We start from the raw sequence: 24,008 nt of genomic DNA, 5'->3' as shown, positions 1-24,008 counted from the left end.
GACTGGATTTCATTTGGTCGGAACCTCAGAGCTACTTCTGAAACGCTTTAAAGTAAGTTCCAAGTGTCCTTTGTAAAGATACTTTTAGGGTTTTAGACATGAAAGCAAAGCTGTTGCTTCAACCGTATAGGCTGCAGCGAGGGACAGACTCACACGGTGTCCACCACGCGGGGAACATCTGCCCACACGTGGCTCAGGGGAGCAGGCGGCCGCTGGGGCCCTGCCCACGCGTCCCACCCGTGTCCTGCCTGCAGCAGCCACGCAGCCTGGCCTGGGGAGGGGGCGGGCCCCTCCGGGATCTCAGTGCCCTCGGGTTGTTGGGAACACGTGACCGTTGCTGCCTCACAAACGTCTGGCTCAGCCCCAGTGGTGAGAAGCTTGTGAGGAGGAAGTGAGGGTCAGCTCCCACCCCGAAGGCGGGGCGCTCCCAGGCTGCGGCCTCGCTCCCTGCCCATAGCCAGCTTTATAGCTCTCTAAAAATTTACTACTTTATTGTACTGAATAGGATTCAAATGCTTTGAGGGAAAGGAGCAGTGTCTATTTGGGCATGAGAAATCTTTCCAACTCTCAAAAAAGAAAAATCACCTGCTAGGGCAACTCACAGGTAAGTCGCACCTGAACAGATTAAGCAGCAACTGGCAGAGAGCAGGCACTCCGTGAAGGGTAGTGGGACTAAGGAATGGATACGGGTTAAATAAAAATCAGTTGGCAGTCACTTCCCAAATGGGAGCCAAAGGCTTCTGTCCAGTGGTGGAAGGATGTGCCCCTTGGCTGGTTCATTCCACTGTGAGCACATCCTGGTGAGTCTACACGGCCACAGGGAAGCTTCCTGCACCTTCCAGAATGAGGTTAATGTGTAAGGAATGAGATCAGCAGTGGAGCAAGCCTGGCGATTTGGGAACAGGAATGGGATGAGGCTGCCTGGAGAAGCCTGAAGCTGATCAGTCGTGACATTCCCAGGAAAGAAAGGCCGGGAAAATAGAGGGAGATACTCAGATCAGAAGCCAGAAAGAGGAAGCTCCAGAATTCTGCAGGACTAGACATTATTCTTCCGGACTCCCCGCAAATGCCCTTGCAAAAGAAAAGCAAAAGATAATTTTCCCACTGTCTGCAATTTGATCTGGGGGCAGCGCTGGCTTTCCCCAGGCACAGGCAGGATGCTGACAGCTGCCTGCCCCCTACCCCAACCCTGTGTCCCACAGAGGGGAGAGACACCACACCGTGGCAATTTTTCAAATAGAGAATTGGCCACTTTAGAAAATCTTGCATGGTGCATGGAAGAAAGACCCTGAATCTGGGGATGTGAGGATTAGTAGTTTAACAACAACTACCTTTCTGTCTGTACTAGTGGACTGAGGCCCCTAACGTGGGCAGGGAAGTTTTATAAATTATCTCCTGTAGGTTCTTCTTTGAAACTCCCAGGGACTGCACGCAGCTCCGATGCCAGAAAACAGAAAGGATCTCTGGAGTTGAGCCTCTAGCAGCAAAAAAAGAGAAGAAAATCACCAGATCTAGGCCCTACAACTGCTAACTCACTTCTCTCGGCCTCAGTTTCCCCACCTGTAGCAGAAAGGAAGGATGTCCTGCTCGCTTCTCGGAGTCTGGCTATAAGGAGCCCCACTGAGGGCTGGGGCCTTACAGCGCCCGGAAAGCGTGAGGAAATCTGGCAGGTAGGCCTCGTTCTGCACTGGACGAGCCAAGGAAAACAGGAGTCGACTCAGGGCTGCGGAGGCTCTGGATTTGCCTCCAGAATCTCCTTTTCAGGTAGGAAATCCAACGCCTTCCCCAGGAAACTTCATCTCACACAGCAAAGAAGGCCCTTGAGGAATGTGTCTTAAGTGAGGAAATGACCTCAGATGTTCCAGAGGCACATGACTTAGAATGACAGGAGGACCTCCCACCTGAGACCCCCATCACCCTGAGGAGAAGCCAAAGGAAATCCAGCCGCCCATTTCTGGGCCTCGACAATGTGACAGCCGTTACTGGAACAACCAGGAAAAGGCCCCAGTGTCTGTGAGAGTCCTCCCTCAGAGGAGGGAGTCTGGGGGGCCCACTGTAACCTCACCAGACAAGCGGGCCTTGCCATTAGCAGCCCCTCCCTCCCATCCCACTGGCTCTAATGGGGGACTCATGTCACAGGACTAATTTTCAGGCCTGAAAAACTGAAGCCAGTGTTGGTTCACTGACTGTCCCAGGCGTGCCACCCTGGGGCGGGGCATTGATGGGGGGAGGTTGCGTGTGTGTTCAGGGAACGTGTATGTGGGAGTCCTCTGTGCTTCCTGCTCAATTTTGCTGTGAACTGAGAACTGCTCAAAAAAATAGCCTATTACATTTTTTTAAAATGGAGCCAACTGGAGTCTGGCTGGAAGGGGACGGGGCAGGGGGAAGAAGCTCATGCTGTAAAAGTGGTTCCTTTCAGCAGTTCTCTAAAGACAATATGTAGACATGCGAACTGTTAAGCCTGGGATGAAAAGGTCTAAGAGGAAATGGGTGACATTCAGACAGGGGGACAAGACAGCTGGCAGACGCTTTTTCAACACACTCACCTCGCACCCCCTACCAACCAGAGTTTAAAAATGGGCCCCAGATTGAGGGAGAAGCAGGGAAAGGCCTGGGAATCCACCGCGAGATACGGTGGCGGGTGGTGGGGAGTGGGCAGGTCGGATGGGGAGAGGACCCACAGGTGAAGGGCCTGAGTGTCCTGTGGCTGCAGTCAGGGTGCCGACTTGGGGACCCACCGGGGGGGGCGTCGGGGCCCACTCTGTTCACAGAGTTCTGCAGCGCAGCCAGCCGGCTCTTCATGTGGCGGATGCCCTCGGCGAAGCGCGTCTCCTGGCCCTTCAGGAGCTGCTGCAGCTGGCGGATGGCTGTCAGGAGCTGCTGTTTGTTGAGACAGTTCTGGGGAGAGAAAAAGTCACCATCACCCGCCATTGGGGCTGCTTCAGTCCCACACGCTCACCGGGGGCTTCCAGAAGTCACCCGCGCCCCGGAGCCCAAACAGCCCTGTGGGTCACTAAGCACAATGTGAAGGTGGCCTCACCGGGCGTCCTTCCCTGCCCAGTGTTCCAGCTGGACGGCACCATCTGTCGAGTTAGGTCCCCAAACGATGGCACCAAGCACACACATGGTAGCCCCACTTCACCCCCATCAAAAACGAAACTCCCATTTTCAGAGCAAAGGGCAGAATTGATGATTCTAAATGATTGGGTAGCTGAACAATGATTTGAACACAAAGTGCCTTATAATGAACAGTCTGTTACTTCCTAATTCTTCTCTCTAAATTAGTGCTCTGAAATCTGGGCCTTGGTGAATTTTTTCTTTCTTTCTCCCTTGGACATTTTAAAAGCAGATGGATGATAAAGCCTATAAAACAAGCAAAACAGGAATGCCCAGTGGTTCCTAGACTTTTGAAAGTATAACAGGGCAAATGAGAAGAAATAGAGTGAAAGAAGCATCCGATCAAAGTCAGCACCTAGTTCTGATGATTTTTAAAAAGCTTAAAAAACAAAAAGTTGGGGCTGGCACAGTGGCACAGCGGTTAAGTTTGTACGTTCTGCTTCAGCGGCACAGGGTTCACTGGTTCAGATCCCGGGTACGGACATGGCACCGCTTGGCAAGCCAGGCTGTGGCAGGCGTCCCACATATAAAGTAGAGGAAGATGGGCACGGATGTTAGCTCAGGGCCAGTCTTCCTCAGCAAAGACAAAAAGGAAGCTCGTGCTTATTATGATGAAGACTAACTTAAAGCAACACCCAGCATTATACTTGGTGATAAAAATGTCAATGTTTCCAATCTCAGTTGTCTTTAAGAGCCGGGACATGAAAAGGAGTAAAGGAGGGGTGAATTCAGTAATAGCACCTTGGCCTTCAGGGGGGTCACGTGGGGGTTGCGTGCTAGCTCAGCATTGCCTCGTCTAACCTGGCTCATATGACCTCTACAGAAGAAGAATGTCAAGAAGATATTGATGGTGATCTTGAGAGCTAGACTTGTGGATTATTTCTAATTTTATACTTAATTTTTTCCTACAATGAGTATTAGTTTTGTAATTTAAATTTTTTTCTAAAAGCCAGCAGGGTGGCTGGAGGCATGTGGCCTCACCAGTGGTGCGCTGCCACCACGGTGGAAACAGAGCCACCAGCGCACTCCCAGGGAGGCTGCCAGGCCACTGCACCTCGGAGATTTCACCAAACAGATGACTCACTGGCCTGATTCAATGGACGCTTTTGACGGAGCTGAATCCCCACTTGCCCCTGGACCTCATTAATCCATGGGGGCTCCTTGGCCTCCACCCTAACCAGGGCCTGACTGGGCCTGGCCCCAAAGGCAATTGCTGGGAAGCCAAGTTTTGTTTGTTTTCCTTCCTCCTCCCCCATCATGGTCTTTCTCACGCAGGTTCGGGGGCAGCTGGGCAGTGACCTCCTGCAATCCTGTACCTGCCCAGCACTGCACAGCCATCCCACCCAGACCTGATTTCCCACACCCACATCCCCTCCCTTTAAAAAACAGCTGCTTTTAGAGAGGGCTTCATAGCTTATGTGTGACTTACATTTGTGAACTTCTTCACAGTTTACAGAGGTATTTGCTACTTCAAAGATCACTACTGGCTGGCAGCAACTCTGTAAAGAAGGCCTGAGATTGTCTCTATTTCACAGATGAAGATATAGAGGCTGAAAGTCAAGCGACTTGCCCCAAATCATGCGGTTTAGGTACAGAAGAGCTGAGCTGGGAACTCTGTTGACTCCCATCCCAGCGCCCACCACCACCACCGTAAGGCAGCCGTGCCCCAACGGACTGTCTCATCCTGTCTCATTTGTTCCTTGCATGCCCCCGTGTGACAAATGGTCTTAGTGATTCATTGTCACTAGGGATTGATAACTCTAGGACCCAAGCGAAATATCCCACAGGAGTGCATTTCTAACCCCTGTGCAAATTTCAGGTTGGGGAGCTTGGGCAGTGGGGGCAGGAAGACGGGAAGGAGTGTGGAGAAAACATCCCTCGCCACATGGAGCCAGGCAAGCAGCTGCCTCCCTTTTCTACCAGCCGGCCAGGGCCCTGACAGCTGGGCAAGGGCTGGCTGGGCCGCAGCTGCTCAGGGGGCACAGAAGGGCTACGTTTTGAAGTGGGGAGAGATCAGTGCCAAGGCCTCTGCCAGGAACCTGGGAGTGGCGACATGGGGTTCTGGGAAGTAAAGAAAGAAGGGCAGTGTGTGTGAAGGGAAAGGGGCCCAGGTTCCACGTGGCCGCTGGGCAGCCCAGTGTGTCTAACCTCAGTGCTCTAGGTCCAGGCACAACTGGCCTCTGCTTCTAGGGGCACTTCCCGGAGTCCTCGCACCTGCCCCGTGGACACCAGGCACCAGCTGCTCTCCCTCTAAGTGCTCATTACAGGTGAGATGTGCTCATCTCGCTGGAAGAACTTCAAGACAATACGCACTGAGGCCGCCTCCCAGGTGGGGAGGGAGATGGCGGGTTTCAAGCACACTTGCTGAGGAAAGGTCCAGAAGCCGGGCCCATCCCTACCTCCAGTCTTGCTGGGGTGATGTTAACAGAACGAAGTATAGTGCAAGGAAGAGCCTTGTGAGCCCAGAAATAAACCCATGCATATGTGGTCAATTAATTTACGATAAAGGAGCCAAGAATACACAATGAGGAAGGGACAGTCTCTTCAAAAAAGAGTGTTGGGAAAACTGGAGAGCCACATGCAAAAGAATGAAACTGGGGGGCTGGCCCCGTGGCCGAGTGGTTAAGTTCGCGCGCTCCGCTGCAGGCGGCCCAGTGTTTCGTTAGTTCGAATCCTGGGCGCGGACATGGCACTGCTCATCAGACCACGCTGAGGCAGCGTCCCACATGCCACAACTAGAAGAACCCACAACGAAGAATACACAACTATGTACCGGGGGGCTTTGGGGAGAAAAAGGAAAAAATAAAATCTTTAAAAAAAAAAAAAAAAAAAAAAAAAAGAATGAAACTGGGCCACTGTCTTACACCACACACAAAAGTCAATTCACATTGTATTAAAGACTCGAACAAAAGACCTGAAACCATAAAACTCCTATAAGAAAACATAGGCAGTAAGCTCCTTGACATGGGTCTTGGTGACTATTTTTTGGATTTGACACCAAAAGCAAAGGCAGCAAAAACAAAAGTAAACAAGTGGGGCTGCTTTTTTTTTTAAATCAAACTAAAATGTTTCTGCACAGCAAAGGAAACTGTCAACAAAATAAAAAGCTAGCCTACTGAATGGGTGAAAATATTTGCAAATCATTTATCTAATAAGGGGTTAATCTCCAAAATATATAAGGAACTCATACAACTCAAGAGCAAAAACAATCCAATTAAAAAGTGGGCAGAGGAAATAAATATTTTTCCAAAGAATACATACAGATGGCCAATAGATGGACATACATGAAAAGGTGCTCAACATCACAATCATCAGGGAAACGCAAATCAAAACCACAATGAGTAGATCTTAAAAGTTCTCATCACGAGGAAAAAACATTTGTAACTATGTGTGGTGATGGATGTTAACGAGACTTACTGTGAGCATTTCACAATATATACAAATATTCAATCATCATGCTGTATGCCTGGAACTAATATAATAAGTTAAATATCCCTCAATTTAAAAAAACACAATGAGATATCACCTCACGTCTGTTAGAATGGCCATCACCAAAAAGACAAGAGATAATAAGCATTGGCGAGGATGTGGAGAAAAGGGAACTCTCGTGCACTGTTGGTGGGAAAATACATTGGGGCAGCCACTATGGAAAACAGTATGGAAGTTCCTCAAAAAATTAAAGATAGAAGTACCACATGATCCTGCAATTCCACTTCTGGGTACACATCCAAAGGAGATAAAATCACCATCTCGAAAAGATATCTGCATCCCCATGTTCATTGCAGCATTATTTTCAGTAGCCAAGACATGGAAACAACCTGTGTCCATTGATGGATGAGTGGATTAAGAAAATGTTATATCTATCTATCTATCTATCTATCTAACATATTTATATATTATATATAACATATAAAGCATTATTTATGTACACATATATAATTCAGCCATAAAAAAGGTGGAAATCCTGCCATTTGCAACAAGATAGATGGAGCGTGAAGGCATTATGCTGAGTGAAATAAGTCAGACAGAGAAAGACAAATACTGTACGATCTCACTTATATGTGAAGTCTAAAAAAACCAAACTCATAGGAAAAGAGTAGATTGGTGGCTGCCAGTGGTGGTGGTGGTGGGGGGAACCAGTGAAGGGGGTCAAAACGCACAAACTTCCAGTTATAAAATAAATAAGTCCTGGGGGTGGAACGCATAGCATGGCGATTATGGTTAATAATGCCGAATGTATATTTAAAAGTTGCTAAGAGAGTACGTCTTAAAAGTTCTCATCATAAGAAAAAAAGACATTTCATAAGGAAAAAACAATTTGTAACTGTGTGAGGGGATGGATGTTAACTAGACTTATTGTGGTGATCATTTCGCAATATATACAGACACCAAATCATTATGTTGTCTGCTTTGGACCAATGCAGTATCATGTGTCAATTATATCTCAGTAAAACTGGGGTGGAAAAAAGAAAGTTCCCAAGGGGAGAAAAAAGGGAAGATCCTTGTGCTCTTGGCAAGCCAGCATGCCGGGGGCAGGGCCGGGGGCCAGGGAAATGGGAAGAATTCTTGCCTTGGACCTGCGGTTTGATGGGTCTGTGTGGCAGCTGCTGGTAACAGGGCAGTTCCTTGATCCCAAAGTGCTCGGAATGGAGCCCATGGGAGCCATGCTCAGAATCTGTCACCTGGAGTCGGACTTCGGCACAGGCATAACTGAGTTTACCCGCAGAGTCGGGTGATGAGGCTGGAAGCCTCAGACCAAGTCAGGTGCTCAAGAGGTCTGCATTACGGGGACAAATGAGGCCACGGGAGGGCCTGAGGACCTAACTGCTTCCCCTTTTCAAACCAAGGAAGCTTTATCATTTTGCTTGATCATAAAAATAAAACATACTCGCTGCAAAACGATTCAAAATACAGAAAAACACATCAAAGAACAAATCCCATGACTAGCGACAACCACTGTTAACTGTTGGTTCAGTTTCAGCTGTTGGATGACATACACGTGCCCACAGCACAAGTATCATCTTGCACAGGCTGGACCGTAGGACACAGGTTCTGCGTCAGCTCTTTATTCTCCACACTGGGTCCTGGCATCGTTCTCACGTCAACAAGCAGAGCAACTCCTCGGACCCTGGGCCTCGATTTCGCTTCTGTTCCTCTGTGCTCTTTTCAGTCTGGGGAGGGGGCACCTTGCCCCCCTCCATTTGTCTCCCCACTTCCCCTCCCATACTCCCCACTGTCTCCCGCTCTGGGCCAACAGAAGCATCTCCTTCTTTGTCCCTGATGAGGTCAGCCCAAGGGGACTGTGAGGGGCTTCTAGGGCCTCCAAGGCTGGGGGACAGGAAGCAGGCCGGACCTTGGGTGGCAGCCACCTGCACTTCAGTCCGGCCCTGCCACAGTGAAGGGCTGGCTTTGGGCAGTCCCTTCCCACCTCAGGGTCCCAGAGGCTGAGGAAGCTGCAGAGTCAGGGCCCCCCACTTTCACAGGCCTCTTCCAGGGCCCTCAAGGGGCCCTCATTCTTAATATTTTTCTCAAAGAGATCCCCTCAAATGGCATAAGTTTCCATCCCTTCAAAACCTGGCTTCATGCCTGGCTTAGGCCATTGACAATAAATAATGAAAAATAGTTTCCATTTCTTTGAGTTATTAACTTATTTGAAATGGAACCAAGAAAAGACATTCAGGGAAACTCTTCCATCTCTGAGGAGAAAAAGATCAAGATTTACCGTTTCTGTTATCAAACTCTTCTTCAGAGGGGCGGGCGCTTCATCTAACTCCAGACCAACGGCAGTGTTTGCAGAGAAGACCTGAAGCAGTGAGAGAAGTAGCAACAGAGGTCACCCCCCAGCTCTTCCCAAGCTGCGGTGGAGGTGGCAGAGATGGTTCTAGAACACTGAGTTGAGACCTGCGGGGTGGGAAGGGCTGGTCCTACGGCTCCTGGGAGGAAGGAGGCCACAGAACCATACTCCATCCACCCCACCCCACCCTCAGGGAAAATCTCGTGCATCTTCTCCCTAACCCATTCTCTCACAACATTCACTCTGGTGACTCCTCAGAGCTAACAACGCTCCTTTCTCTGAGACTGACCCACGCTCCAGTAGAGGTGGGCCTCCAGAGCCATTTTGTACCCCAAGACCCCACTTACTTGCCCAGGTCTAGATACAGACAAGGACCATGTGTGTCCCTCCCAGCTCATCCTGTCGCCACGCCAGAACATGTAGGCCTGACCCTTCCCACTCCATCCAGGCTTCCTTGCTGTTTGGGCTCAATTTATAAATGAAGTTCATGACCCAGAGCCTGCTCTCAAGGCACTGAGGGCACAGGTGACGCTCCAGGGGCGTGTGGGGACACAGGAGGGGATCCGCAGGGCTTTTGTTCTTATGTGACCTGGCTCAAGGGTCTTCCCTACAGTGACAGTCTTGGCACAGTGACTATTTCCTAGAGCCACCTCTGTGACGGTAGAACCCCGAGACCAATTCAGGTGGCCACAGATGACCCCTCGGACCTCAGAGGCGCCGTCTCTCGCGCCGGTTTCTCCTAAGCCACAGCTATGCGTCACGTCAGCGTTTTGTTAACGGGAACACAGATGTTTTGATGCCTTTAGGTCTATGAGAGGACGAGCACACTTGCCAAATGTGTGCCTGCTAGCCAAGGCTTGAAGCCCTCGGCTCTGAGTCATGTCGAATTCGTGCATGTTTTTTCTCCAGAAGTTATTTTTGTTTTAGACCAAGTCACAGGCAGGTTATAACTCGGACTTCTCTCATCCCAGTGACCTCAACATAGAAGAGGAGCACCCACACAGAAGAGGAGAGAACGTGGACGCTTCCGGGGAAAGTGAGGGAATCTCGCTTGGGGAGCTGCCCAAGGCCCTTGTATTAGTCAGAGTTCTCCGGAGAAACAGACCCGAGAGCTTGTATGGTGTATATGTACACATCCTGGAGAGAGAGAGAGAGCGAGCGACAGATTTATTTTCAGGAATTGGCTCATGCGGTTGCGGGGACTGGCAAGTCGAAATCTGCAGGGCATGCGGTCGGCTAGGGCCCCGGAAAAGTTGGTGTTGTAGGTCGAGTCCAAAGCCCGAGGAGGCACAATTTTCTCCTTCTCTGGGGACCTCAGTCTTCTGGATGCAGCCCGCCCCCATTACGGAGGGGAATCTGCTTGACCCAAAATCTACTAATTTAATGCTAATCATACGTAAAAAATACCTTCACAGCAACATCGAAACTGGTGTTTGCCCAAATATCTGAGTGTCCAGCCAGGTGGACAGATAAAAGTAACCAGCACAGCCTTCCAGCCGGAGCCTCCCTTCAGGGCTCTGCACCCGGCGTGCTCAGGGCATCTGGGCTCTCACCATGCTGGCTGCCTATTCTTGTATGTTTACACAGCAAGCCCCCTTCCTGTCTAGTTTTTGTAACGGCCACGGCAGCGATAACAACAACAGTGGGAGACGAGAGCCAGCACCGCGACCACACTTCACACAAGTAGCCCGTCAGATGCTCATGACAATGCTGGAATGTGAGCGCCATGATTACTACCACTTCCCGGGCGAGGAAGCCAAGCAGTCGCTTGGCCACAGTGACACATGCAGGATTCAAACCCCAGCGCGCCTTCTCCAGACCCTGATGTGACGGGATGGTGGACCCACTTTAGAGAGGAGTCCGCAGAGAACCCCCAGAAGACCTGCCTCTGCCCATTTCCTGACTCCTCTCGTCTTACAGCACCCCCTTGCTGGCCTTGACAGTCACCTCTGGTCACCTCTCCTCTGACCCCTTTGCAAGCTTGCGGGCAGAAAACAAGTTACAGACAACTTGGAGTCCTCGTCACTGAGGACAGGCTCTGCATACACACCGGATGCTCATCTGAATGAACCAACAAGCAAATGAATGAATGAAGAGTGAAGGGATGAAGTAAGTGGGAGCCCAGGACAATGTCACTCATCTTACTACCCAAACCCACCTTATTCTTCCACCTGGCCCTGCGGCTCTCCCCACCCCTCTCTCCACAACCTGAGGACCTCCCAGCTGCAGAAATGGGGCACGTGGTCCTTTTTTCCTTTTGAGATTTAACCCAATATGATATAATGGGAGAGAGAAAGTTTAGAGAATAAAGCGGGAATAAAAGAGGAAAAGAAATTTAATATATTGCATCTTCTCGTTCATTTATTTTTTGTTTGGTTGGTTTTTATTATTTTTTATATTATGTTTTTTTATTGAGGCATAAGTGACATACAACATTGTATTAGTTTCAAGTGTACAACACGATGATTTGATCATTCATTCATTTATTCATCATTCCACAAATATTCACCAAGGACCCCACTACGGGCCAGGCACTGATGTAGAAAACAGAACCATCCTTATCTTGTTTAGTCCTCCTTGCAGCCCTATGAGGCAGGCGTTATTATCTCCATTTTACAGCTAGAGAAACTGAGGCTGAGGGCACCCGGCTGGGAGATGGTGGGACTACCATGCACTACAGTGCATCTATCCATCCATTCGGAAAGCAGGGTCTGCCTTCTTTTTTCAGCCTGAGGGAACCAGGACGAGGGCATCAGAGAAGGCCCAGAGTTTGTGAGCGGCGCCTTTCAGTCCCCCTGACACGCGCACACACACAGACCCTTCCAGGAACATTCGCACTGGGTTGCTGGTTGTTTTAGTGTGTGGCACATGTGTGTATGCACATTCACACGTGATCCAAGATTTATGTGGCTTGTGAAAATCGACATCTGGATTTTACTGGAAAGCCAGGTCTCCTGCCCGTGACTCTGGGGAGAGAGGGCAGGGCGGGGAGAGGGCCTGGTTCTGGCAGGCAGCAGGGGCAAATCGAATGGGAGGGACAAAATGACCACTGTGAGCTGGGGCAGGACATGAGATTTGGAGCCCGGGAGCCCTTGTTCTTAGAGTAGCTAACCTGGATTGTTGTGAAGGCTCAGTACAAGGTGTGGGGGCTTTCACATCTTCTGCTCTCTCTAGTGAGAAATCCCAAGTGTTCCTGGGTGGGTAGGCCACAGCACAACTGAAACGACTCTGCCCTGGACCACGGCGCCTGTGTCCCACCTGTTCTCCCCGTGTCCTCACGTGCCCTCCCACAATCTGTGCTTCCCAAGGACAGAGGTCAGAGGCCAGACGGCAGCACTTCCTCACTTAAACCCTGCCGCCGGCTCCCCGCCCAGGACAACAAAGGCAGGCTCCTCATCGTGCAGCTGACACAGTGCATTCGCTTCCTGCTGCTGTAACAAATCAACATCGACTTGGCTGCTGAAAACAACACAGATTTATTACCTTACAGTTTTGTAGGTCAGAAGTCCAACACGGGTCTCACTGGGCTGAAATCAGGGTAAGATTCACAGGTTTTGGGGATAAGAACATAGACATCTTTGGAGGGCCATTATTCTGCCTGCAGAGCCATATGTTCAAGCCCTGTCACCTCCAACTGTGCCCAGGTCAGGTACCTTCTGTCCACGGAGCTCCAATATTTGGACCGCCTCTGTGTTTCTCCGCACACCTCAGTAAGCTCATTTCTAGCTCAGGGCCTTTGCACTGGCTGTTTCCTCTGCCCAGAAAATCTGTCCCTGGTCCTCGAAAGTCAGGCTCCTTTCTTTCCACTTTCACTTAGCAGTCCCCTCCTCCAAGAGCTCTTACCTGCCTACTCGATGTGGAACAGCCTCTTGGCCACCCTCCAACACAGCACCCCATTTCAGCTGTCCACCTTCTGATACTCTGCAAGTTCGTCCTGTTTTTCTCTCCCTGCTTGGTAGGCTGTGTGAGAGCAGGGCCTGTGTCTGCCTCGTCTTTCTCTCCCTGACACATACTGAGCTCTTACTGTGGGCCTGTTCTTTGAATGTCATTCATTTTTCTCCTTACTAGGATCCCATGAAATGGGGATGTCTATTATCCCCACAGTATGCCCCAGGACCTGGCCCCAGGTCACCCAGCCTGGAAGAGTGGGAGCCAGGACATGGACCAGGCACTGCATGTCTTCACTTCCTCCCCAGGCCCAGAACAGCATCTGGCTCAGCAGCAGGACAGGCTCTCAAGACATAGTTGTTGAATGAGCACATTATCTTACTAGCTAGATTCCTTCTGGGAGGATAAAATCTTTAATTATGTAATCAGAGAAAAGGCTTAAATTGCAGGAGCCCCAGGGTGATACTGACATGTTCAGGTGATACTAACATATTTGTATGTTTTCGCACTACAGTGTAAATGATTGACAGGTATCTGATGCCTCTCCGGATGCAGTTTTTCCTTTTTTTTTTCTTTTTTGCCTCTGATACACAGACACCCCTGCCTTGGAGCTCTGTGGCGCTTTCTCTTTCTTCCAATCAGTGGGGAATCACCTGCTTCTCTCAACTCCCTGGGCAGCACACCCAGGTACGGGCCACTCTCTCCCACCCCAGCCCTTCCTGCAGAGATGGGAAACGCAGCCCGGGTGAGGAGAGGGAAGGGCTCCTCCTGGGCTTGCAGTGCGGCCTCCCCTTCTGTTGAGGGTCTAGAGATAACTTAGTCTCCAGCATAAAGAGAAGTGTCTGAGGCAGTGGCCAACCAGATGGCAACAGTGAGGCCATGGAGCAGCTTGGGGACTTTTGAATCCCCTCCCAGCTGCCACCTCCCTCCCCTGATCCCTTCAGTCTTTGATGTGAACAATGGGCACCTTCTAGTCTTATGTGGAGACCCAGCCCCAGGTTGGGTTCCTTGGGCCTCATCTCCCATCTAGGCTGCCTCCCTAGGGAGATGCTGGTCCCCAGACTGCCAGAGTGACCCCAGTTTCCTACACACAGGGGAAATAAATGATTACTTCCAGGAGGCAGAGATTTTACTTACTGAAAGGGGTAGGTTTGGATCCTGTCAAATTATAGGTGCTTATTTTTTCTTTAGTGAAACGTGTGTAATGGCCCTTATTTTAGGTCCCAGGCAGTTACTGAGAAGCATGGAAGCCTCTGGTGGAGGGTTTGAAAGGACACAGAAAGTTCTAGCCACCCAGGGAGTCTGCCCTGTTGTCCCCAGGGCCCTGGGGCTGCACGAGCCTTGGGAAGGTTGGTCCAGCAGCCCCACCATCGTCCCTATGGATCAGGATCAGGGGAGTGACTGGCACAGTCAGGCCCCTGTCAACAGTCAGGACATAGATGCTTCTCCTGGGGCAGCCCGGGCATGGGGCTGGCTGGGATGCAGCTCAGGGTGGCATGTGCAGGGAGGGCTGGTGCTCAGATGGTGAGGGGATCAAGTCCGATGTCAAACAGGATCCTCCAGGATGAGCTGGCCCGCGAGGGCATCAGGGCCTGACTGAAGGACTCCAGGCCGACCTGAGAAACCACTGCACTGCCCGGGCACATCTCCTGCACCAGCTGGTCACGTCTCAGGCCACATTCTCAACCCTTACTGCCCAGAGCACCTGGGGCCAGAAAGTGCCCCAAGGGAGCAAAGGGGCCTCCATTCTTCTCTGTAATCAAAGCTTTCCTTGACAGGACTTGAGTCCCATTCCCGAAGGTGCCAGGGAAAGATGTCAGCTGCTGCAGAAAGCAGAAGATGGCAGGGAGGGCTCCCTGTCACCCATCCTCGCCCTGACTCCCCCCATTCATCTAAACACAGGTGCCTGTGGGGAGTAAATCTCGGGGTCACTATGATGGAAGGTTTGCAGAAATGGCACAGTCCTTGTCCCCCACCACATCCATACCACTTGCAAGGAAGCTTTGCTGTTCTTCCCATCAAGAGAAAAGTCTGTTTTCCCATCTCTGGATATGGGTGGGCTGGTCTTGTGACTTGCTTTGGCCAACAGAATGCAGTGGAAGCTTGGCACCAGTTCCAAGGCTGTGTCTCAAGAAGTCTGGTGTATTCTGCTCAGTCTCAGCCCTCTCCCACTGCTACCACCATGTGAAAAGCCCGGGCTAGCCGGCTGGAGCTGAGAGGCCACGTGGAGCGGAGCCCAGATGCACCAGGTGAGCCACCCTGCGCCAGCCAGCCCCAGCTAACTGGGCAGCTGTCCAGAGAGGAGTGAGCGAGTCCAGTCCAGACAAGCTGGGTCTGGAGGTGATTAGCAGAACAGCCCAGCTGAGCCCAGTTCAGACTGCCACCCTGGTCTGCCAACTCCGGATCCAGAGCTGCTCTTTCAAAACCAAAAGCAGGGTCCTTGTCTGTTTTGTTCCCAGTGCCTGGGCCATTGTAGGCACCAAATATCTGTTTTATGAAATACCTCTTTTTAGATCGGAATGGTTCACGCATCCCTGTCACTTCAGTTTGTCTCCATGTGTTCATATAATACAAGGGCTGGTGTATAAAAATCCCTACTGTAGGGGCGGCAAATACTCCTGGTGCTGTGACCATGCGGACTCCACTAATCAATCATGCTGGCCTTTCACACTGAGCTCTACAGTGACCAATAACCCGCCTCGACCTAGATGCCCAGCAGCCCCAAGCAATCGATCCACACCGGCAGTTACTGTGACACTGATGAGCCGACCACACCACCTGGGGAAGGGATACTCTTGGCTTGTCATTTTCCCACCCTTCTTCATCTCATTTGTTCTCAGACTAAGGAAGAGGTCTCAAACCCTCCCCACCTCCCTCCCCCAACTCAGTCAGGGGGGACAGGGGACAGGGTCACCTTTCCTCCTCTCACTCCCAACATTAGGACTCAGCTGCCACTCTCTTGGCCACATCAGGATCCCCATCTACAGCATGGGGACAATGGTGCTACCGTTGACTGCTTTCAAGTTTTTCTGTAGAAAAAGGGGAATTTCTACAGCAGGAAAGTGATTTGGGAAGGCCTAACGATAGTGGATTAAAAAATCATTTTCCCGAGGATGTGTTCAAAAAAACAAGGGAGTAAGCCAAGAAAGAGGAAGACATATGATCTAGAAAACGTAAACTCCAGCTCAGGCCAAAGTCTCTGGGTAGCCGCAGGGCCAGGAGCCCAGAGAGGGTCAGCTGGCCCAGGGAGGACGGGCTCCAGGGACAGGCAGCCTGATGGAACGTCAAAGAGCAAAGAGCTTTTGGAAACAATTGTGCTCATGTAGATGATGGACGGGGCAGAAGAGAAAAAAAGTTCAGGAAAACCAAAGAGTTACACAAGAAAGGAAGTTAATCATAGTAGACTATTTGGCCCTGCAGTGAACAGTGGAACAAAGCATTCATCTGTCATTACAGGAGATCAATTGTTCAGAAATGTGGAGTCACCTCCAGGGTATTTAAAAGCAGTTGCCTCGAGAGAGAAGACTATGGAGCAATTTCTTGAAAGCCACAAACTACCAAAAATCGCCCAAAGCAAAAAAAAGCTAAATAAAATAGTTCTGTATCTGTCAAAGAAATTGAATTCAGTTAAAAACCTTCCAGAAAAGAAATCTCCAGGTCCAGATGGTTTCATTGGTAAATTCTACCAAACATTTTAAGAGGAACTGACAGCAATTCTACACAGTCTCTTCCAGAAAACAGAAGCAAAGGGAACACTTCACAAGTCATTTTATGAAACCAGCATTACCCTGGTAACGAAACCAGGGCAAAGACAGGAGAATGAAACTACAGACCAGGAATCAAACAAAGGGATGTGCAGAGAGAGGGCCAGAGAGGAACAATGTTCATCTTTGCATCCCATATGGTCTCTGTTGCAACCACTCAACTCCCTGATTGCAATGCAAAAAGCAATGAGATGATAGGTAGAGATGACGCGTCAATGGATTGGTGTGGCCAGACTTGACCAGTAGTGGGCTGGATGTGGTTCATGGTCCACAGTTTGCTGACCCTGCTATACACCAATATCCCTCATGAACATAGATACAAGAATTTTCACAAAATATTAGTAAATGGAATCTAGAAATATAGATGTATAAGACACCACAATCAATTAGGGTTTATCTGGGAATGTAAGGCTGGTTTCAAAATTAGAAAGTCAATCAAGGTCATCTGCCTTATTAATAGACTAAAGACAAACCATAACGTCATATCCATTGAGGCAGAAAAAGCATGTGACAACATTCAACGTCCATTCATAATAAATACTCTATCAAACTATGACTAGAAGGAAATCCTAGTCTGACAAATGGCATCTACAAAAACCAACAGCTAGCATCACACTTAATGTTAAAAAAAAGTGTTCTTTCTAAGTTCTAGAACAAGGCAAGGATGTCCACTCTTTTACTCAACATAGTACTGGAAGTTGTAGTCAGTGAAATAAGGCTAAATAAATGGCACATAGATTAGAAAGATCAACATAAAAAAGTCCAATGGATTTCCATATACTAGGAACACACCATTGGAAATGAAAATTCAGAACAACAATACCACTTAAATTAGATCCAAAAATGAAATACTTAGATATAAATCTAACAGAGCATGTATATGTTAAAAACTAAAAAATGCTGATGAAAGAAATCAAAGATCTAAATAAATGGAAAGACATATTATGTTCACAGATTGGAAGACTCAGTATTGTTAAGAGGCCAATTTACCCCTAACAGATCAATAGATTTAACGCAATGCCAATCAAAATTCCAGCAGGATTTTTCAAAGAGATAGACAAGCTGATTCTAAAATTTTAATGGAAAGACAAATAAGCTAGAACTGCCAAAACAATTTTCAATAATAAAATGTTATAATCTACCTGATTTTACGTCTTACTACAAAGTTGCAGTGATGAAGATAGTGTGTTATGGGCAGAAATAGACCCATACATGTATGAAGTATTGACTTTTTACAAAGTTGCTAAGACAATTCAATGGCAATTCAACAGTCTTTTCAACAGATGGGGTTGGAACCATTGGATATCTATTTGCAAAAAGTGATCCTCAACGTAAACCTCATACTTTATACAAAAATCAACTCAAAATGGATCATAGCTCTAAATGTGCAAATGCAAACTACTAAAGTTTAAGAAGAAAATTTTCATGACCTGGGATTAGGCAAAGAGTTCTTAGCCCTGACACTAAAAGCACCACCCATAAAAATAAAAAATTGATCAATTGGACTCCATTAAAACTTAAAACCTTTGCTCTGGGAAAGACGCTGTTAAGACAAGCTACAGACTAGGAGAAAATATTTGCAACTTACACATCCAAAAAGTAGCTGTATTTAGAATATATAAAGAATACTCAAAATTTAACAATAAGAAAACAGACAACCATTTAAAAATGGGCAGAAGGCTTAAACAGACACTTTGCCCAATAGACCATTCAAATGGCAAATAAGCACATGAAAAGATGCCCAATATTATTAGTTATTAGGGAAATGGAAATTTAAACCACAAAGAGATACCACTACATACCTATTAGAAAGACTTGGAAACAAACGGACACACCTGACAATACTAAGTGCTGGTGAGGATGCAGGGTAACCGGTCTTTCATACATTGCTGGTGGGATCACAGAATGATACAACAGATATGGAATATAATTTGGCTGTTTCTTACAAAGGTAAAGAAACATTCACGGTATGACCCAGGAATCCCACACCTAGATATTTACCCAAGAGAAGTGAGTATTTACATTCACATAAAAAGCTGTATGGGGATGTTTCTAGCAGCTCTATCTATAACAGCTAATAACTGGAAATGACACCATGGGTACCATCCAGCTCAATGGGTGAACTGATGATTGTACTAAGTCCACACGATGGAATACTACTCAGCAATAAAAATGAACGATGCACACCCAGAACCACACGGAAGAGTCTTAAATGCTTTGTGCTAAGTTAAAGAAGCCAGACTCAAAAGGCTATGCACTTTCTGATTCTGCTTATATGACATTGTGGAGAAGACAACTCTCTAATGAAGACCAGATCAGTGTTGCCAGGGGCTGGGGTGGGTAGACGGTGTGACTACAGAGGGCAGCGTGACGTAGTTTTGGGGTGGTGGGCCTGTTTTCTCCTGACTGTGCTGGTGGTGATCACATACAGAATATAGTCCTATGGTTAAAGTCAGGGAAATGTACACCAAAAACATTTTTTTCCTTTCAACTGTAAAAAGCAATGTATCAAATGGGAGCAGGCAACCAAAAGAATGAACCTCTAACGGTGGAATTTGGACCCCTGTGACATCTGGTCACAGGAGAGGTTCTGGAGAAGGGGAAACCTCCTGAAACACCGTAGCACCCCCACCCCACAGGCGAGGAGGAGGCTGAGAGCTGTTGTTGGGGGAAGAGGATGAGGCGTGGGGGGGTGCTAAACATTCTCTCTTTCCTGTCTCCCCAGCAAGGCTGTTTCTCTTCCAGCGGGAAGGCCACAGAGTGGGCAGTGGTGTTGAGAAAGGGCTCCACTCGTGGGATCCCCACACCGCTCCACCTGCCTCCTTCCCCGTGACCACCTGCTCTCCATCAGCTGGTCACAAAAAACCTGTACGGTGACTCAGGACAGACGTGCTGACAAGAGGGACACATGTGAAAAGCCATGGAGGACCGCAGGAGGGAGAACGAGACTGTCGGTCACCCCAAGTTCACTACTCCAGACCCTTGGCAAAAGCAGCTTCTACCACCTGTAACACACACACACACACACACACACACACACGAAGACATGCACGCCCCTACACACACCCTCACACACACAGTCACTCAAACATTCACACAGTCACAGGCACAGGCACATAAAGACAGGCACAGGCACACACACAGATACACACCCATCATGGTTGCCTTGGGCTGTCACCTAACACAACGCAGTGAGCACATTCACAGGCAAACAGGCAAACCCTGCACAGGGCTGTGGGCTGCTGCCACGAGGAGGCCCGGCGCCTCTATTGGGGGTCCCTGGGTCCATCTCCTCTGTGGTGGGAGACGGTCTCACGGGTACACTTCATTCTCTGACTCCTGCCGAGTCTCCACAGGTCTTACCACTGGATCCAAGAGCCCCGGGCTCCCACTACACTCTGATCAGGTAAACCCCGGGGGATTCACCCTGACTCCCCTGCCCTCGGCCCTCTCCTAGGTCGGTTCACGGCTTTCAGCTCTGAAGGTTCCCCCGGGTCTCAGGCTCCTGCTTCATTAGAATCACTGGGGACAACTCTAAAAAACACATCAGCATCACCCTGAGCCCCCACCCAGAGCAACTGAGGCAGAATCTCTGGGGTGAGGCTGGCATCAGGATTTCTACAAGCTCCCTAGGTGACCTGATGCACAGCCAGATCCACTCAGAGACTGCCCAGCCCCATCCTGCTTGGACCAGTACCACCATGACCAGGCCCCATTGATTCCGCTGGGCCCCTACCATGTGCTGGTCCCTGGACAAGAACCCCAGGTGTGGTCCCTGCCCTGGGCCCTTGTAGTGGGGAAGACAGACAATAAACTCAAAACTTACCCAAATAAACCATTGTGAACATCATCAGTGCTATGCCAGAGCCCTTCAGAAAACCCAAGGGACGAGAGGGGCCCTGTTTAGAGAGGGTTGGGGAGGCCTCTGCAAAGGGGCACTTATTTGAGCAGAGACCCAAAAGATGAGAGGGAATGAGGTAAAGAGAGCTCCTGAGGCTCCCCGAGATGGGCTGAGGGAGAGCCACCCACCCCCCACCTCCACCACACAGGACTCTGGATGAAGGACAGGTTCAAACCAATTTCTGCGGACAATCCCTTTTGCGGCCTTCCCTCTGCCCGCCCCCCCCACCCCACCAAACCCCAGGAGGCAGGTGCTTTTGCAGATTTAGAAGACAGGAATTTGAGAAAGCCTGGATGTGGCAGGATTTGACCCGGATCTCCCAGGTACAGAGGCTGCGACAGCTCACTTCTCTGCTTCTGCAGCAGCCGCAAGCATCTGAAAACTGCCACAGTGTCCCCTGTCTTCCAGGTAAGCTCCAGAGACAGCACTAGCGCCACAAAATCAGGTAAGGGCAGGGCAGGGCAGGGCTCCCCAGAAGCTCATCCCACGTCCTGCCCCCCGCCCCTCCGCTCACCCTGGCTGGGGAGCTGGTTTCAGGATACACCTACCCGTGTTTCTGGCCTTGGGCTCTGGGCCTGATGTTTTGCTTTGTTTTGTAATCTGCAAAGTGGGTGGGAGACCCCTCGCTCTGCTGGGTGGGTTCATTGTGGCCCCAGACCAGGCCTCTGCAGCCTAGCGGCTGAGCGGCTTCCTTCGCTGACCGCTCACCACTTCTGCACTAACGCCCACCATGTCTGCTTGGAACTGAGCTCTCCCCGCCTGGAATCTTCCTGCACCCCAGGGGCTTGTGGGTGGTCATGGACATGCCTGTCTGGTTGAGGAATTTAGTCTGCAGACGAGTGTCTGTGGGGAAGGCGAAAGACTTGGAGAGAGACTAAATTTACTCCCATCCTTCCTGGCTGCGTGACCTTGAGTAAGTGACAATCTCCCTGGGCCTCAGATCTCGCATCCACAAAATGGGATGACAACAGTCCCCACCTCACAGGGCCACCCCGAGAACTAAGAGGCTGGAAGTTGCTTAGCAAGAACCTGGCAGTCATCAGGCGCTCAGGCTTTCCTTCCCTCCGCCTTCAGGTACTGTTACTGCTGTGGTCGGTATTGTTGGGGTGGCAGCCGCAGCCCACAGGCCACGCCCATCACAGAGGGCGGTGTCTCCGGCTTCCAGAGAGAGTCTGGTGGTGGGTGCCTCTGAATTCCGCAATTCCAGGTTCACCTTCGGAAGACGTGTTTTTCTCTGCATTCTTACCTTAATTTTAACCATCAGTTCTTACTGGTTAACATAAAGGTGAATCCGGTCTGGTAAGTAAATCCAGTGCCACTCCAACAAACACAAACGGCAAGGGGAGAAAAACCAAACAGCAAGCTGCGCGTATGTGTGGGAAGAAACGCAGTCCCAAACCTGAGGCCCAGCGGACTCCAGAGGAGACCGCTGCACAACCCCAGCCTCCCCTGCCTGGAAACGTCGAGAACTGCTAAGAAAGTCCTGTGCGTGTTTAACAGTTGGTAGTGGTAAGAACGGTATTTCAGTTCGAAATTTAAATGTTGGAGGTTGGAGGGAGGGGACATTCTCTACCCCAATGGGGCGACCCGGATCTCGTGGGGAGACCCAGGAAAGACGGACGTCTCACAGATCCTAGGGAGATCGTCCTCCAAACCGCGGTTCTCACGACGAGCCCGGTCCGCAGCGGACCGAGGCTTTGGCACCAACTGCTCGGCTAGACCAGCCGGGTTCTCCCAGACGCCGGGCCAGCGATGCAGCTGAGGTGACAGACGGGGGACCCTACACCTCTCTCTCTGAGAACTGAAGCCCAGCCCAAGGCTCGCTCCAAACCCCCAACCCGAGCATGCCCGTGGAATGGGGCAAGCCCAGGTCCTCCGGCCTTGGCGTTGCCTCCCCTGCAAGCGGGACAGGGGAGAGGCGGGAGGGACACTGACCTGGGAAGCCCGCGACTCGGGGCAGGCGAGGAGCAGCAGCAGAAGGAAGAGCGCGCGGGGACAGCTGGGCACCATCTTGCCAATCGGAACCTTTCTGCTTGGGAAAGGGGAAATAACCTTGCCTTCGCTGCCCAGTTTGTCGCAGCCGATGCCGCAGCCGCCCTGGCAGGGCGCAGGGCGCCGCGCGGTCCCGAGCGGCTCCGGCGGGGAGGGAGAGGGAGCCCCGGCGCGCAGCCCGGCCGCCGGGCTCCGGAGGCGCAGTCTCGGGTCCAGGTGCGCCGCGCGCCGACCCTGGAGCACCCGCGGCCACGAGCGTCCGCAGCCGCCCGCACGAGACAGTCCCGGCGAGGCGGGGAGGCGCCAGCCCCTTGGCCAAGGCCGAGGAGGAGGGGCTGCCCGGCCAGGAATGCGCCTGGGAGCGCGCCCAACCCGCGCGGCTCCCGGAGGAGGCCGGGCGCGACGCCGAGGACGAGCGCGGGCATCCTTAGGGCCCCGGCCGGGAAGGGCGGCCGAGGCAGCGCGGCCGGTGCCCCGCACGCGTGCGGGAGACTGGGAGCCCCCCTGGGCGGGGCCGCTCCTGACCGTCCCCTTTCCCAACTGGGGAGACTGAGGCTGACATCACCCGGCAACGAGTGGCAGAGTGGCGATTCGAATCCGGGTGTGTCCTACTTCAAAGCCGGCGCACGGACACCTTCCTCCGCGGCATTCAGAAAACACGACCAGCTGGCCAGGAGATGGGCTTCGCAAACTTCACACGAGTTAGACTGAGTTCTCCATCCGAGTAGACTGGGGACCTTTTAAATAATGCTCTTGGGGTCCAAGGACACACGTGCACTGTGACTGAGAATCTACAGTCCCCCACTCCCCAGACAGAAGGAGAAACTCAGCTTAAAATGGAGGCCGGCTTATCGGAACGTTGGAGGCTTTGCTGAAGTCATGTGGGAAATGCCCCTGGGAGGGGCAGACAGCAGCCGACTGAAGTCCCCTGCATCCAGGGGCCGTGGGAGGAACCAGACGGTCTCAACCTCAAGCTCCTGGAAAGCGTTAAGTTCTTACTGGAAGAATGTTTTCAGAAGGCAACACAGCAGATGTCATGGTGCACACCAAGTCTGGCCAAGCCTCAAATCTGTTTTTCCTTTTCCGCATTTCACTTAGCAGAGCCCACTCAGAGCTCAAGGAAGGAAGCTCAGAAGACCGCAGCCTCTGAGCAGGCGCTGTCTTCCATTGGAAAGCGGGAAGGAAAGTTGGAGTCCCCTGAAAAGCATGGGGCATGGTGCTAGCTGGCCACCTGAGCATCATTACCCGGGAAATCCTCCCGTGCTCTCCCGCCCCCTGCCTGCCGGCGGAGGGAGAGCAGGCCTATGGGATCTCGCGTTGCATTCCTGCTTCAGCACCTTGAGGAGACACCTGGGCAGAACGCTGCTTCTCCCTGGCCAGGTGGAGGGAGCGGGCAGCAGTGGCCCAGTCCGGGCAGCCTGTGGGAGCTGTGGTTTTCTGCCCCTCAGGTCTCTCATGTGTTTGCTGTCTATGCTGAAGCCCAGTGTCCCCCTCTCTCTTTGTACTCCCTGTCCCACGAAAGGATTCGTTCTGGTCAACGTGGCCTTGTTTA

At 50.8% G+C, this 24,008-nt stretch overlaps 1 protein-coding gene across 2 annotated transcripts in view; it reads right to left on the bottom strand.

Annotated features, from left to right (window-relative positions):
• Positions 1-23,681, bottom strand: part of FBLN7 (fibulin 7) — a 44,763-nt gene extending 21,082 nt beyond the window's left edge. Inside the window, exons 1-3 of one of the 2 annotated variants that reach the window (XM_023618733.2) lie at positions 22,400-23,510; positions 8,840-8,920; positions 2,739-2,898 (exon numbers count right to left, since the gene is read on the bottom strand). In XM_023618733.2, coding sequence (XP_023474501.2) covers positions 2,739-2,898; positions 8,840-8,920; positions 22,400-22,474 — 316 coding nt within the window. In that variant the 5' untranslated portion in view covers positions 22,475-23,510. Of the gene's footprint in view, positions 1-2,738; positions 2,899-8,839; positions 8,921-22,399 lie in introns of both variants that reach the window. The other variant, XM_023618734.2, reaches the window with a different exon arrangement.
• Between the last annotated feature and the right edge of the window lie 327 nt (positions 23,682-24,008).

This window comes from Equus caballus, chromosome 15 (genome assembly GCF_041296265.1).
Source record: "Equus caballus isolate H_3958 breed thoroughbred chromosome 15, TB-T2T, whole genome shotgun sequence".
Lineage (NCBI taxonomy): Eukaryota > Metazoa > Chordata > Mammalia > Perissodactyla > Equidae > Equus > Equus caballus.
Note: the sequence above shows the minus strand (reverse complement) of the source record. Positions and strands in the feature narration are given on the sequence as shown.